Genomic DNA, 13,278 nt, shown 5'->3' on the forward strand with positions numbered 1-13,278 from the left:
ACGACAGCTTTTGGGTGACCTCTGCCTTTCCTAGCACACCCCCCACAGCGTGCAGCCAGATAGAGATCAGACCAAGGCAGCCCAGGCCTAGCTCGAGGATCTATTTAAGGGTTTACATTAACAGAGTTGGGAACCAGCTCACTTAATCTGCAACCAATCCTCTGGAGCGAGCTTCAGAGGGGCTCAGCTGAACACACAGACACATGGTGTAGCTTCAGAAGGTTTATTTTCAGTCCTGAAAGCAGACTGCTGCTGCTGCTGAGCTTTTTTTTCCTCTCTCTTCCATTACAGTTTTGGTTTTCATGCAAACAGTAGTTGGAATGCTTCTGGTTCTGTTATGTAGAAGTGCAGCCTTTGGCAGGAACAACCAGTGGAGTTAATCAGCTGTATCTCCTTTAAAAGCTTATTAAACCATGATTAAAAGAAGTTAAAAAGCTGTCAAGAACATGTAAGAAAAGAGCAGGGGGAGAGGGCAAAGAGCAAACATCTGGATTCCAGAAGTTGTGTGGAGCAAGAACCACCACAGCAAGAGCATGGCTAGCACAGCTCTGGCTGCAGTTGGATCCCAGCTCACACCCATGCTTGGAGCCATTCTCCTGTTGCAAACCTGAGGGCTTCTCCACCAGGGAAACTTCAATAGCCTCAGAGGACCACGCTGAAACATGCCAGGAGGGCTGCAGAACTCAGAGGGACAGAGCAGCTGTCTGAGGAGAGATGCTCTGCAAACTGCTCTGGCAGGGCTCAGTTTAGTCACCCAGCTCCTCTTCAGCTGGGGGTTTGACATCTCCTAGGCTCCCCCAAGGGCTTCAGAGGCATCACAGCAGGCTTCTTTCTGCACTCAATGGACAGATCTAAGCCCATGGGGTTCTCCTGGAAGCCCTGAGGGGGTCCTGGCTGATGCAGCTGTCCCCAGAGGCCACAGGGAGGTCTAATCTGCTGAACAGAACTGTTCAGAGGTGATGCTCCTCACTGGATCCAGGTCAGGAAGGAGGCCCCCAAGGTGGCTTTAACCACCTAAGGTGGTTTTAGCCATCCTCACTTGCAGAGGATGGTGTTGGACCCACCAAAGTCTGTCTGCAGGATGCCCCCAGGGAGCAGCCAGAGCTATCCCTGCAGGCAGCCAGGTCCACCTCCACACTCAGCTCCTGCAGGCAGAGCTCCCTGCCCACGTTCACCTAGCACACACCGAGGCCACAAAGCTGAGAGCCCAGCTGCTGTTTTGGTGAGGTCAGGAGGGGAAGAGCTAGTCCAGAGTCAGGAGTGCAGGGCAGAGCAGAGAAGGCACTTGGTTGTTTGCACCCAGGAAGCTGCTGTCGGGGGCTTTGCCATAGAAACACTCCGTGGCTGGCAGCAAGGCCCTTTGGGAGCCTGCTGGGACAGGCACAGCTCCCAGTCCATCCACTGGCCGGAAAGCAGCTCCTGGCCTGGGAGGTGCAGGAGAGGCAGAGGAAAGAGCAGGATCACAGGGTTGCTTTTTGGGGGTCTCACTGCAATTGGTGCTACAGCTTCTAACAAGTGGAGTCAGCTAAGGGCTGCAGCAGAGCAGACAGCCACCAGCTGGGGGGCTCCAGCTTCCCTTGGTGTTCCTCTAAGGCAGGTTAGTGAGAACTGAGACTGTCCACGGGAAAGAGTAACAAAGCACAGGAAACCTCCGCTACAGAGCAGCAAAGCAAACCGTGCCAGTGGCTCAGCTGGCCCCCTCAGGGCAGGCTGGAGATGTCTCTCTCTGGAGGTGGGCCAGAAGGTTTTGGGTTGTTCTCGTTGGCTTTGCCTTCAAACATCATCACCCTGCAAAACACAGCAGAGATCACCAGTGAGAGCAGCAGGAAGCATCCTTGGCCATCGCTGCCAAATCTTCCCTGCCTAAGCACTGGCTTAGCTTACCTGCTGAAAAATAGCATCTGCCTCCTCTGCAAAGGGCATCCCATAATTAGCAGAGGAGAGAAAGCCATCAGAGGGCAGTGCTGCCAGCCTGGCAGGCAGCTCTGCTTTCCCCGCAGCTTACGGGAGCAGGTTTCCAAAGCCTCTGCCGCTTTTCCTCTCCAAGCCCAGAGGATTAGCACCTCCCAGCCCCGCGGGCACAGGCTGCTGGCCAAGCAGAGAGTCCCTGGCCCAGCTTGTGCACAGCATTCCAAAGCCAGCAGCATGCAAGCAACAGCAGCCAGAGCCAGGGCAGAGGAGCAAGGCACTGGCTAGAAGAATCCCAAGCATTTTGCAGCCATTAGCAGGTTCTTCCTCCCCGGGGACTGCAGCCACGCAGGGAATGCTGCCTGCCACGCCGGATCAAAGGGCTGTGCTGCTCTGGGCATGAGGTTTACATCTCTGCTCCTGCTCCAAGGAGTCCAGCAAGCACTGGGGTGTCTGTTAGCAAAGGGAGGGACCCATCTGGGAAAGCTGCTGCGGCTGGAAGGAAAGTTGGAAGATATGGGACAGATACTGAGACAGGAGCAGCAGGGAGTGCTTGGAAAGCAGCATCCCAGCACAGGGACAGGGACTCAGTGGGGACAGGCTCATCACCAGCAAGCAGGCACTGGCCTGCAGGGACCACATGAGCAGGATCCTTCCTCCCAGTCTGCCTTGAGAGCTGGCTGGGATTCTAAAGCTGCCCTTGGAAGGGGGCAAGGAGGATGGAGAGCAGCAGCTCCTATTCATAGTGGTTCCAAGCACAAAAGCAAGGCCAGCTCTGCAGCTGGCAAAAGCAAAGCCAAGCTCCAGTAGGGTGCAGATGGAGCCAAGCAAGTGCTGGGAAGCCATTTGTTAGAGCAGGACTTTCAGAGCCCTGCTGGGAGGGCAGAGGGGGCCGTGGGAGGCTGGTGCTGGCAGCCTGCACTGCTGCAAACCTCTCCAGGCACCAGCCAGCTGTTTCCAGCATGTGTCCTCTCTCATCTCCTGCCTGTCTCTCCAGTGCCAGGCAGGGAGGGAGCATCCTGTGGGAAACAGGAGGCAGCACTGCTGCTGTTGGCAGGACCATCACTCAGCACTCCACTCCTGCCACCATTCACCACGGAAGCCCCCAGAGCCAGCAGCAGCCCAGGGGAGGAGCTGGGCAGAAGTGCCGCGGTGCTGGGTGCCTGCACTCCCTAGGGAGGGGGAAGAATCACTCCACATGGATCCTGTTGGAAGAAGCCTTGTGCCAACACACAGCAGGCAGTGCCACTGCCAGCACTGGCCACTGCTCAGCCCAGGCATGGGCTGCTGCTGCTCCCTCGTGTCTCTACCTGAAGGGACATTGTGGAGAGGCTGCTCTGGGCTCTTCTCACAGGTAACTGGAGACAGAACAAGGGGAATGGCCTCAAGATGAGGCTGGGGAGGTTTAGACTGGACATTAGGAAAGAGTTTTGCATGCAGAGAGTGGTCAGAGACTGGAATGAGCTGCCCAGGGAGGTGCTGGAGTCACTCAGCCTGGGTGTGTTTCAGGGTGGTTTGGATGTGGTGCTTGGGGCTATGGTTTAAGGTGACTCTTGTAGGGTAGGGTTCTAGGCTGGGCTTGGTGCTCCTGAGGGCTTTGCCAACCTGTGTGTTGCTGTGTTTCTGTCTCCCTGCAAACTCCCCCTGCACAAGGGTCCCCATCCCCCCTCCACGGACACAGCACACACAGCTGCTGCCTCCCCCTGCCCTGCCACTCACAGTTTGAGCACTGCAGAGCGCTTCCCCAGCATCACGTTGACGAAGTCCTGGTAGGAGATGGTCTCACTAACCCCTCCAGTCACCTCGGAGATCATCTTCTTCAGCTCCAGGTGGGTCTTCGGGGCTCCCATCTTCTCCATCATCCTTTTGACAGACATCAGGTCTGCAAGAGCAAGGCAATTGGTGCTGTTGAGAGGTGACCCTAGGGACAGAGTCCCCTGCCTCAGACCATTTCATCTGGGGACCCAGGGGCTGGTGGCATTAAGCTGCTGCTGAAAGCCAGAAGCCTTCCAGTATAGCCCAGTGAGGTACTGCCCAGCACAGAGCAGCACTGCCCACGAGTGCAGCTCCACACACCCACACAGGAGGGGCAGACGTGGGGGCCCTTCACCAGCCCAGAGCATGGTGCCAAGGGTCCCAAGGCCAGGCAGGAGGGAGGCCATGCAAGGGTTAAAGCTGCAGGCAGAGAGGCTGTGAGGAGGGGTGCCCCTGCCCATCACCACAGGCCACTTCCTTCCATTGCTGTCACCTGCTGTGGCCCCTTCCCTCCAGGAAACACCAGACCAGCCCTGAGCCAGGCCTCCTCCAGCTCCCCACAGGCTTTACTTCATCTCCAGGACTGGAGGAGGGGAGGGAGGCAGCAGCCTGCTGGAAGGGCAGAGCAGATGCGGCTGCACTCCAGTGTCAGCTCCAGGCCTGCAGAAGGTTGGATCCTTACATAACTGGGGCTTGCTCAGCCAGACTCATGTCCAAGCCCTCTGCTTCCCTCCACCCTGCTCTCAGCAAAGCAAAGAGCTGCTCTCCAAGTGCTCATGGTTTTCTACAGCTGCTGCCTCAAGCCAGGCAGATCCCAGGACTGTCCAAGCCCTCTGGGGACTGAGAAGGTGCTCTTGGAAGAGACAGGAGGGGATGTCAAAAGGAAAAGAAAGGCATTTGGAGCAGAAAGAGAAGGAGAGAAGGAGCTAAGCAAAGAGTTAGGAGGAGAACCAGACTAAGAAGAGCTTTAGTCTTGTAGGAGGAGAGAAGAGCCTGAGAGGCAGAGGCTGGTGAACCAAGGAAGCCCCTGGCTGGGCATCAGGATCCCAGGGAGGCTGGGCACAGGAGAAGCCCCCAGCAACAGCAGTGCAGGGGAACAGCAGAAGGACACCACCTCAGCAGCCTGTTGCTCTGCCAGCCCAGCACCAGCACCCCTGGGGCACTCACCAATCTCTCCTTGGTTGTTCAGGTCAAACTCCATGTACTTCTCTGCAAGAGACAGAGGCAGGTTAGCAGGACTCCAGAGCAGGGCTGACTGCTTAGGGCAAGGAGACAAAGGCCACGGGGGTGAGATTGATACACTGCTGAGTGCAAAGAGTTCAGAGAGGGAGGACAGCTCAAGCCCTGGCTTTAGCGACCTCATCTCAACTCCAGGGCTCTAGAGTTAAAGTGCTCTTTAATTGTGGCTGCTTTTCATTTAAGCTGAAGGCAAACACTGGCATGAGAACAAGGTATCAGCCAGCCATGGAGAGCCTTAAAAGGCTTCCAGCCAGAAAAACAAAGCTCGGGAACAGCCTCGCAGAAGGAGTAGCAAGGAAAACAAAACCCTGAGCACTTCCAAGATGAAGCTTGATCGGATTAGGAGAGCGATTAGATGACGTAGTTGCCTGCAATAGCAAGGGACAGGCTCTGCAGTCCTCCCAACTCTGTGCTGTGCTCCCAGAACAGCACCTGCCAGGAGATAAGCTCAAGGACCACAGCAAGAGGGCAAAGCCAAGGGCATGCCTAGGAGCAGTCACACTGCAGCGAGTCGCTTGCCCTTCCAGCCTGCTGCCAGGCGCTGCTGAACTGGGCAGCTCCAGCACCTGCCGGGCAAGGCAGAGCCTGCCCAAGGTCTGGCTGGCTGTGCAGGGCAGAGATGGGCACTTCCACGTGGATTTTAGCTAGAGAAAGGAGGGTTGCAGCCCTGTGCTGCTCATGCCCCTCTCAGTGGCACACCTGTGTGGCTCCTGCCCTCCTCCCCTGCTGGCTGTTCCTCATTTAGACTTTAAGCTCTTCAGGCAAGGATTTGTCTGACAGGCAGCACAGCTCCTAGCACTGCAGGGGCCCCCCAGCAGCTCAGCTCTGATAAATGAGATGAGCAAGATGCCTGCTGCCACCATCCAGCTCCCCTGAGCTGGAGAAGCCTCCACTTGCCCTGCAGCCAGCACTCCCCAGAGCGGCCTTGGAGGACTCGAGCAAGAGCTCCCAGGCTGCTCCTTTCCCCAGAGGGAAAAGTCCTTCTCCCTTTGCTCCAGGGACACCAGCAAGCAGGTGAGTGTGAACAGAGAAGTGGCAGGCTAATGTAAGGAGCCAAAGGGAATATTTCACACATCAGAGGCTTCCCAGGGCTGGTGTTTCTGCAGGAGAGGCCTGGGATAAGTGGGCTGGTGGCAGGAGTGGCTGGCATGTCTTCACCAAGGTCTCAGCTGGTGGATTACTGCTGTCATGAGCTGCCCAGGACAGACCGGTGAGAGTTCCATGTACAAACCAAGCCTGCTCATGCTTCAGACAGGAATAAATGTCTCCCTTCAAGCATTATGCAACCGATTCTAGATGGAATTGGAGCTGTCACACCTGTGCTCTGGGGCCAAAGCCATGCTCCATGGGCAACTGGCTCTGCCCCACCGTGGTGACCTTGCTCAGATGAACTGCCACAGCCCTGGGCAGGGGTCAGGCAGCCCAGCATGTGCTCAGGGACACAGCCCAGCCCGTGCCCAGCTCATGTTGTCTTTTCTTCTCAGCTGACAGCCAGCCAAAAGCACTGAGAACAGAGGCAGCTTCACACCGCCCTGCTCCACGCCTCGCACATTCAGCCTTCCCTCCCGGCCCAGCTGCAGGGACTTGGGGAGGCAAAACCAAGTCTGGGCCCTCCCCTCACAAATGCACTTACACAAACACTGCCCAGGGGCTCCCCGGGCTGGGGGAGGAGGGCAGAGAAGAAAATGCTCCCCCCCCCATCACCACACAATGAGCTGATTGTTGGGGGAGGCGTTGGAGAGCAGGGCAGGCTAGGGAGGCAAACTCAGGAGGCAGCAGGAGGAGATGCCAAAGGCTCTCGTTACAGGGAACTCTGTGCCTGTGACCTCCAGTTGCAATGTTTGAAGAGCCCCAATTGTGATGGGAAAAACAATTTGGAGCCGCAGCCAAAAGCCAAAGCTGCACAAAGGGCAGCAGGAGGAAAGCATGGGGAGCACAGGAGCTCCTCTGTGCCCAGCAGGGTAAGCATCACAGAGCTGTCCCGGGCAGCTTTGGCCACGCTGGGCTGCAAAACCAGAATTCAAAGGGACAAAGCCAGCAGCACCTGCAAGGGAAGCCAGGGCAGGGCCAGGGCACCTGGCCAGAGCCAAGCTGAGGACAGATCTGGAGGGCATAGTGGCACAGAAGCCTTCTCAGCTGCCTTCAGCCATCGCTTGGAAGGAAACAGCCCTGCCCACTCCTGTCCTGTAAGCCCTCTGGGGGCAAGCCCCACTGCTTCTGAGCTGTTTCCATATCCTCCATCCCAGCAAATGGCCCAAACCTAAGCCCCAGATCTGCTGACCAGGACCAGCAACATCCAACTGCTGCTGCCCCCAGTGCAGAGGGGTTTGGGAAGGACCACATCGGACTGAAGAAACCTTTGGGGACAGAAAGCTCCCCAGATCTTTCAGGAAGCAGCTGAGACCTCTGCTGTGTGGGAAGTCATCCTCCTGCTCACTGAGGAGAGCCCAGCTCCTGCACCATCCACTTTACAGCTGCCTTGGCCAGGTATCCAGACAGAAGCCATCCTCCTTGGCTGCTCCCCAGGGGTTTGCCCAGGCAGCAGGTTTTGTCTGCAGGGTGACCTGTCCCTGCCTTGCCAGTCAGGGAAGCACAAAGAAAACCACCTCCCCAGGGAGCTTCACAGGGTTGACAAGCAAGGGGGAAGCATCCATTCCAGCTCAGTCACCTGGACTTGGCAGAGTAGCTCAGGATGGTGAGATCCAAGTGCTGAGGGAAGAATCAGTTCAGAGCAAATAGTCAGGCTGAAAGGACAGGGAACTTCTCCACTTCTCACCTTTGAACACTGCCAACTTCTCCTCCAGATCTTCTTCATCACTGAACTTTGGGTCACAGAGAAACTCCTAAAACAGACAAGGGAAAGCACAAAAAGAGTCTCACCAGCAGCTGGAGGGGAAGGCTGGAGCCCATGTGCCTGGATAACAGCATCAGAGCCTCTCTCCTTGCTCCCCCCCGGTTTCAGCTCCTCAGATCTCCGCTCGGGCGTGTGCAGCACATGGGTCCAGCCCCTGCTGGCAGCAAGGGCTCCTGGCCTTGCAGAAGAGCACTTTGATCTCAGATCTCCACCTCCTGCGTAAACCCAGAGGCCTGGCAAGCAGAGCAGCTGAGGGCTGCAGAACGTCCTGCACCCGGCAGAGGACAAGTGCCTGGGGAAGGAGCAGGCTCCCACTCTCTCAGGCCATCGATCCGTTTTCCCTCCTACCCTGCTCAGGCTGGAGGGGAAACCCTGGCTCACTTCTAAGCACTTGTCCCTGGCCTCACCTCGAAACCCTTCAGGTAGCTGGGAGAGCAGAGCAGAGCCTGCAGAGCCAGCTCCACCACTTTGCCCTGCCAGCAACACCCCCTCAAGCTGGGAGCAGCAGGGTCCTGCTCCCGTCCCTGCCCGGCTCTGGCGAGCCCAGCACAGCTTAAAGACTCCATCTGTGCTCAGCAACAGCTCCGAATTCCTCAGGGCAGAAATCATTAACATCTGCACTGCTGCTGCACGGCCTGGCCAGCACCAGCCTCCACCCTGAGCTGTTCCCTGCTCCTGTTCCTCACCACCTTGCATGCTCAGGGGGCAGGCAGGAGTGGGTTACCACGGGACCAAGGTCTCCAGGGCCACCAGAAGAGTGGGGCAGCTTCACTCGTGACTCATGAGGCCACCCCCCCCCCAACCCGAAGAAGCCACATCTGCAGGCCCCTGGGCACCAGGTGTGATGAGCTGTGCCAGGCTGGCTGCTGGGCCAGCTCCAATTCCTGGGTCCTGCTGCCACAGCCAGCCCTGAGCCTTTCCTGTTTGCTCACTGCCTGCCACCCTGGACCCTGCAGCCCACGCTCCTGGAGCTGCCCCTTCCATCCTTGCCTGGACAGTGGAACCTGGGCCTGCCCAGGGAGTCCAAATGCCTCAGACCTTCACTGTCACTTAAGTGCTGCTTTTATCTGCAGCTGGACTTAGGCTTCACAGCCCTGCAGGACAGAGGTGGCTGTCACCCCCTCCTATCTCACAAACTCCCGATGGGACACCAGACACCATACCCACTAGAGCAGCATGACACAGACTTCCCTTATCACCATGGACACCAGCTCAAGTTGAGAGCTGTGGTGAAAGCAGCATTCCCAGTTCCTTCTTTTGCTCTCCTTTGCCAGCTCCATTTCATTTATCTCAGTGATTTCTACCCAGGGGTATCATTTGCCAGCCCAGCACAAAGAGCCCAATTCAGCTTTGAGAGCCAGCAGCAGCAGTCACCAGAGAGCAGAGTGGTGTTACCTACTGCCCCGAATAGCCTCTGTAGAAGGAACTTGCCAAACATCACTGAGAACCAAAACAGGCCCAGAGCAGCTCCTGGCCACCAGGTCACAGCCTCATTCCTGCCCTGCAGAAGCAGCAGGCAGCTTGCACCTGCCAGCAGGACAGGGGAAGTGAGAGCACAGCACATTCCTCCTGAGCAAGAAGCAGCACAAACAAATTGAGAGAGAAGATTTGAACTAAAGAATTTTTCCCACACTGAGGGTAGTGAGACACTGGCCCAGGCTGCCCAGGGAGGTGGAAGATGTCCCAGCTCTGAAACCATTCCAAGTCAGGTTGGATGGAGCTCTGAGCAACTGGTTCTAGTTGAAGTTGTTCCTGCTGACTCCAGAAGGGTTGGGCTAGACCAGCTTTAAAGGCCCCTTCCCACCCAAATCATTGGGAAGACCAAAGGGAATGCTACATCCACAAAGGATAGCTGAGAGATGTGTGCCCAAGGGTCCAGCAGCCCCTGGCAGCTGGGTGACATCATGCACACACCAAGGACCCAGCATTTCAACTGGAGAGGAACTGGGCAGCCCACCAGCATCACAGCCTTGCTCTAGAGCAAAGGAAGCAAGAGCAGAGCACATTCCAAAGGCATTCCCCCTCCAGATTGTGCCCAGGCAGGCTGGGGCTGTGATAAGGCTCACACAATAGCGCTGGAATCCAGTCCCCAGGGCCAGTGACTCAGCCCCAGCCTCAGTGCCTCAAGTTCCTCCTCCAGCCCCTTGCTACAGCTTCCATTTTCAGGGCCATGTTCTATTTTTGAGAAGTGCTTAAGCAGCCCCGAGCCTCTCCCCCACTCCTGCCCTCGGCAGCCTCTCCTGGGCACGGAGACCTTCCTAAGCCAATCAACCCATCCACGCAGGGCCCAGCTACCTGGGAGCCAACTGAGCACAGCCAGGTCCTTCCTCCCTGCCCCAAAACGCTGCTCCAGCCAGCGGGTCAAGCTCTCGTGGGGCTGTCACAGTGCTCAGCACCAGCCAACCCTACCTGCTGGAGCTGGGAAGGGGCTGAGGGGTTGCCCTGGGTGGGAGAATCACAGAATGCCAGGTTAGGAGGGACCCCAAGCATCATCCAGCCCAGCCTTCCTAGCTGATGGTGGAGTTGAAATGAGGTAGCTTGTCAAGCTGAGTCTTAAAACCATCCAGTGTAGGTCCCACTGCTTGCCCTGGGAGGTGATTCCAGTAATCATTAACTACTGCAGTGTCAGAAGCAGGCAGCTGCTCTCCCATGAGCCAAATTCCTCCCTGCAGCCCAGCACATTAGAGGGTAAAATTAGTTTGAAGTTAATCTGTGCTGGATTAAAGTTGCCACCTTGGTGCACGAGGCTGAAGGATGTGATTGCCGTTCCCCGGGAAGAGAGGAGCGGCCAAAAGGGCATCCCAGAGGAGGGATGCAGGCTAGAAAGAGAATTCCATCACGGGACTCAGCTGTCCTTCGGCAGCACATGTGCACTCAGGATGCAGGCTGCCAAAGACCCTTATCCCTTGGAGAGCTCTGGGGTAGAACCGAGCCAGGAAAACAGGGCTGGGATGAAGCTAAATGCTAGGATGAGACAATGAGATTAAGCCTGAGAGGAATTTGGCCTGATTGGTTTTACCGGGAGCACTTCACTGGGTTTGCAGCCCTGAGGCTCTTCAGGGCTCGGGAACCCCCTCCCTGACTGCAGCCACAGTATCAGCCCAGGTTTACATATCAGAGGGAAGTGTGAGCTGCTTCACCGCACCTCTGCTCACAGCAAACATTCCCCCCCAGCCACCAGGCAGAGCTGGCAGACTGAGCAAAGCTCAGCAGCGTGAGGTTTGCTGCCCAGAGCCACAACAGGAGCTCAGCATCCCTCTGCTCACAGCAAACATCCCCCCCCAGCCTCCAGGCAGAGCTGGCAGACTGAGCAAAGCTCAGCAGCGTGAGGTTTGCTGCCCAGAGCCACGAGTGGAGCTCAGCACCCGTGGGCTGTCACTACCTGTGCTGTGTGCAGCCTCGCTCCTGCCTGCTCCGACCCCCCCCTCTCCTAGCACAGAGCCAAGGCAGCGGGGAGCAAAACATGCAGCTCCTACCTCCTCCTCGAGGGGGATGTTGTGTAGCTTGGGTTATTTTTGTCATCCAAGCTTCACCTGGACAAAGGCTGCCCGAAGTGATGGCCGTGGAGGGGAGAGATAGGAGCCTGTGTCCTGTGTGGGAGAAGGAAGAGCCCCCAGCACCAGGGCACTGCAAGGGCACAGCAGCAGTGTCCCCAGAGGCTGCAGTAACAGGTACATCATGCTCCAGCTTCATTCCCAACCCAATGTCAACACTATCTTGGCTATGGAGGTCATAGTGGACCCACCTACAGGTCTGCTTGGCACAGGGTGTGTCGTGCCTACCTTCCAGCAGCAGGCTGCAAAGGCTCCTTTCTGTCAGGTGCTCTCTACACCACCTCTTCTCCCACTCATTTTCCAGCCCCTCCTGGTTTCTGATGACAAAATTCCCTCTCCAGTGACCTACACAAAGCTCACCCCACCTGGAGGAGCACACTGGCTCTCACGGCAAGACAAGCCCATCGTATCTGAGGCTCTCCTGTTCTGCAGATCTTTGGTTTCTCCACCTGTAACTCCAAGGTGCCACAGGCTCCATCAGCCACCAGCCTCACCTAGAAGTGATCCTAGAAATCTCATTGCTGATGGTTTCAAGGTTAAAACCTTCTTTGCACTGCTCTTGGCTGGGAGGGATGCCAGTGGAGCTGCCCCCGCAGTTCATGCCAAGCAAGGGACAGGGCAAGCCCAGAGCTCCAGGAGAGGACCTTGTGTGACCCCAGCACGAAGGGCACAAAGCCCAGCGCACTTTGCACTAATCCTGGGGCTGCCATTCCCCCTGCCCAGGGCCTGTGGGACACCCAACCATCCTGGGCAGCCCATTCACATGGCACAACTGGAAAGCAGAGAGGCCTGAGCCAGCTCTGCCGAGCAGCAGAAACTCCTCGCTGCAGGGAGCAGAAACCAAAGCACTGGGAGCAGCAGAGGGGAGGTGGAAGCCCTCGGGGAGAACAATAGTTCCTATTCTTCCTGGAGCACGTTCCCGAAGGGGCTTTGGCGGCAGCTGGGCACTGAGCATCCCCCAGCACACAGAGGGCCTCTTGGACCTGCCCAGGATGTGGGATGCTGAGAAGATCAGGAGTGGAGAGGACGGGGAGCAAACCCTGTTGTGGGGGGGAGTGGAGAGCAAATCCTACTGCAGAGGGGGCAGAGGCAAAAGCCTCTCGCCCTTGCAGAAGGCGCAGCGGGGCCAAAACTGTCTCCTGCAGAGCACACGGTGGCAAACCCAGCCCGATTGTGAAGGCGGAGGTCAAAGTCACCTCACGGCGCAGAGCGGACAGGAGTCAAAGCCACCTCGCCCTGCAAAAGGGACGGGGGCAGGAGCTGCTCCCTCGCTGAGGGGACAGGCGGCACAACCCCTCCCCGCAGTGGGACCAAGGGAGCAAAAGTCCTCTCCACGCAGAGGGGCTGGGGGCAGACCCCGCTGCAGAGCCCCCGGCTGCCTCTTCCAGCCGCACTTCCCTCCGGGCGAAACACAAGCAAAGGGCAGGGGGCGCAGCTCCACCTGCCCCTGCCTTCTCCCCTCTTTCTCCGCAGCCCCCATCCCCGGCAGCCATCGGTGCAGCCTCAACCTCAACCACCCCCACCCCCATCCCCACCCTGTCCCCCCCGCAGCCTTCCGCCCGGTCCCCGCGGGGCTGCGCCCGGCGAAGTCTCGACTCTTTCCCGGGGAGCGGAGGGGGGGAACCGTCGTTGTCCCGACCCCAGCCCCACCTTGTTGATCTCCTCCAGCCGCCCGTCCTGCGGGGCCCGCCGCAGCCCCCCGCCGCTCGGCCGGCGCGGAGCCGCCATCGCACCGAACCCCCTCCGGTGCCCGCCGCCGCCTTAAGTAGGGCCGGGCCGGGCTGAGCCCTCCGCCCCCACCCTTAACCCCTTCCCCGCCCCGCCCGCCGCCCACAGCGGGCAGCTGATGGTGCCCGGCCCGCTCCGGGCCGCCCCTCCCCGGGGTGGGGCAACTGCTGCAGCCCCCCGCCAGGGTTTGGCAAGGTCAAGAGCAACAGGGAGGAAGGGGTTCGGGAGCAAGAAGCCACC

At 58.1% G+C, this 13,278-nt stretch overlaps 1 protein-coding gene across 1 annotated transcript; it reads right to left on the reverse strand.

Annotated features, from left to right (window-relative positions):
* Positions 1 to 207: 207 nt before the first annotated feature.
* AIF1L (allograft inflammatory factor 1 like) lies at positions 208 to 13,073 on the reverse strand. The gene is made up of 5 exons (XM_064171161.1): positions 12,961 to 13,073; positions 7,679 to 7,745; positions 4,831 to 4,872; positions 3,628 to 3,790; positions 208 to 1,788 (listed from the first exon to the last, which is right to left on the reverse strand). Exons 1-5 carry the CDS (start codon positions 13,036 to 13,038, stop codon positions 1,701 to 1,703), a joined length of 438 nt encoding a protein of 145 aa, XP_064027231.1. The 5' UTR covers positions 13,039 to 13,073; the 3' UTR covers positions 208 to 1,700.
* Positions 13,074 to 13,278: the final 205 nt, after the last annotated feature.

This window comes from Pogoniulus pusillus, chromosome 35 (assembly GCF_015220805.1).
Source record: "Pogoniulus pusillus isolate bPogPus1 chromosome 35, bPogPus1.pri, whole genome shotgun sequence".
Lineage (NCBI taxonomy): Eukaryota > Metazoa > Chordata > Aves > Piciformes > Lybiidae > Pogoniulus > Pogoniulus pusillus.

What these genes read in the sequence shown, in the direction of transcription:
- AIF1L (XM_064171161.1), bottom strand. Translation starts at nt 13,038, where the DNA reads ATGGCGGCTCCGCGCCGGCCGAGCGGCGGGGGGCTGCGGCGGGCCCCG. An exon ending in GGCTGGAGGAGATCAACAAG is followed by an intron (nt 7,746 to 12,960) that starts GTGGGGCTGGGG and finishes TGTCTGTTTTAG; the next exon opens with GAGTTTCTCTGTGACCCAAA. An exon ending in GAAGTTGGCAGTGTTCAAAG is followed by an intron (nt 4,873 to 7,678) that starts GTGAGAAGTGGA and finishes TGTCTCTTGCAG; the next exon opens with AGAAGTACATGGAGTTTGAC.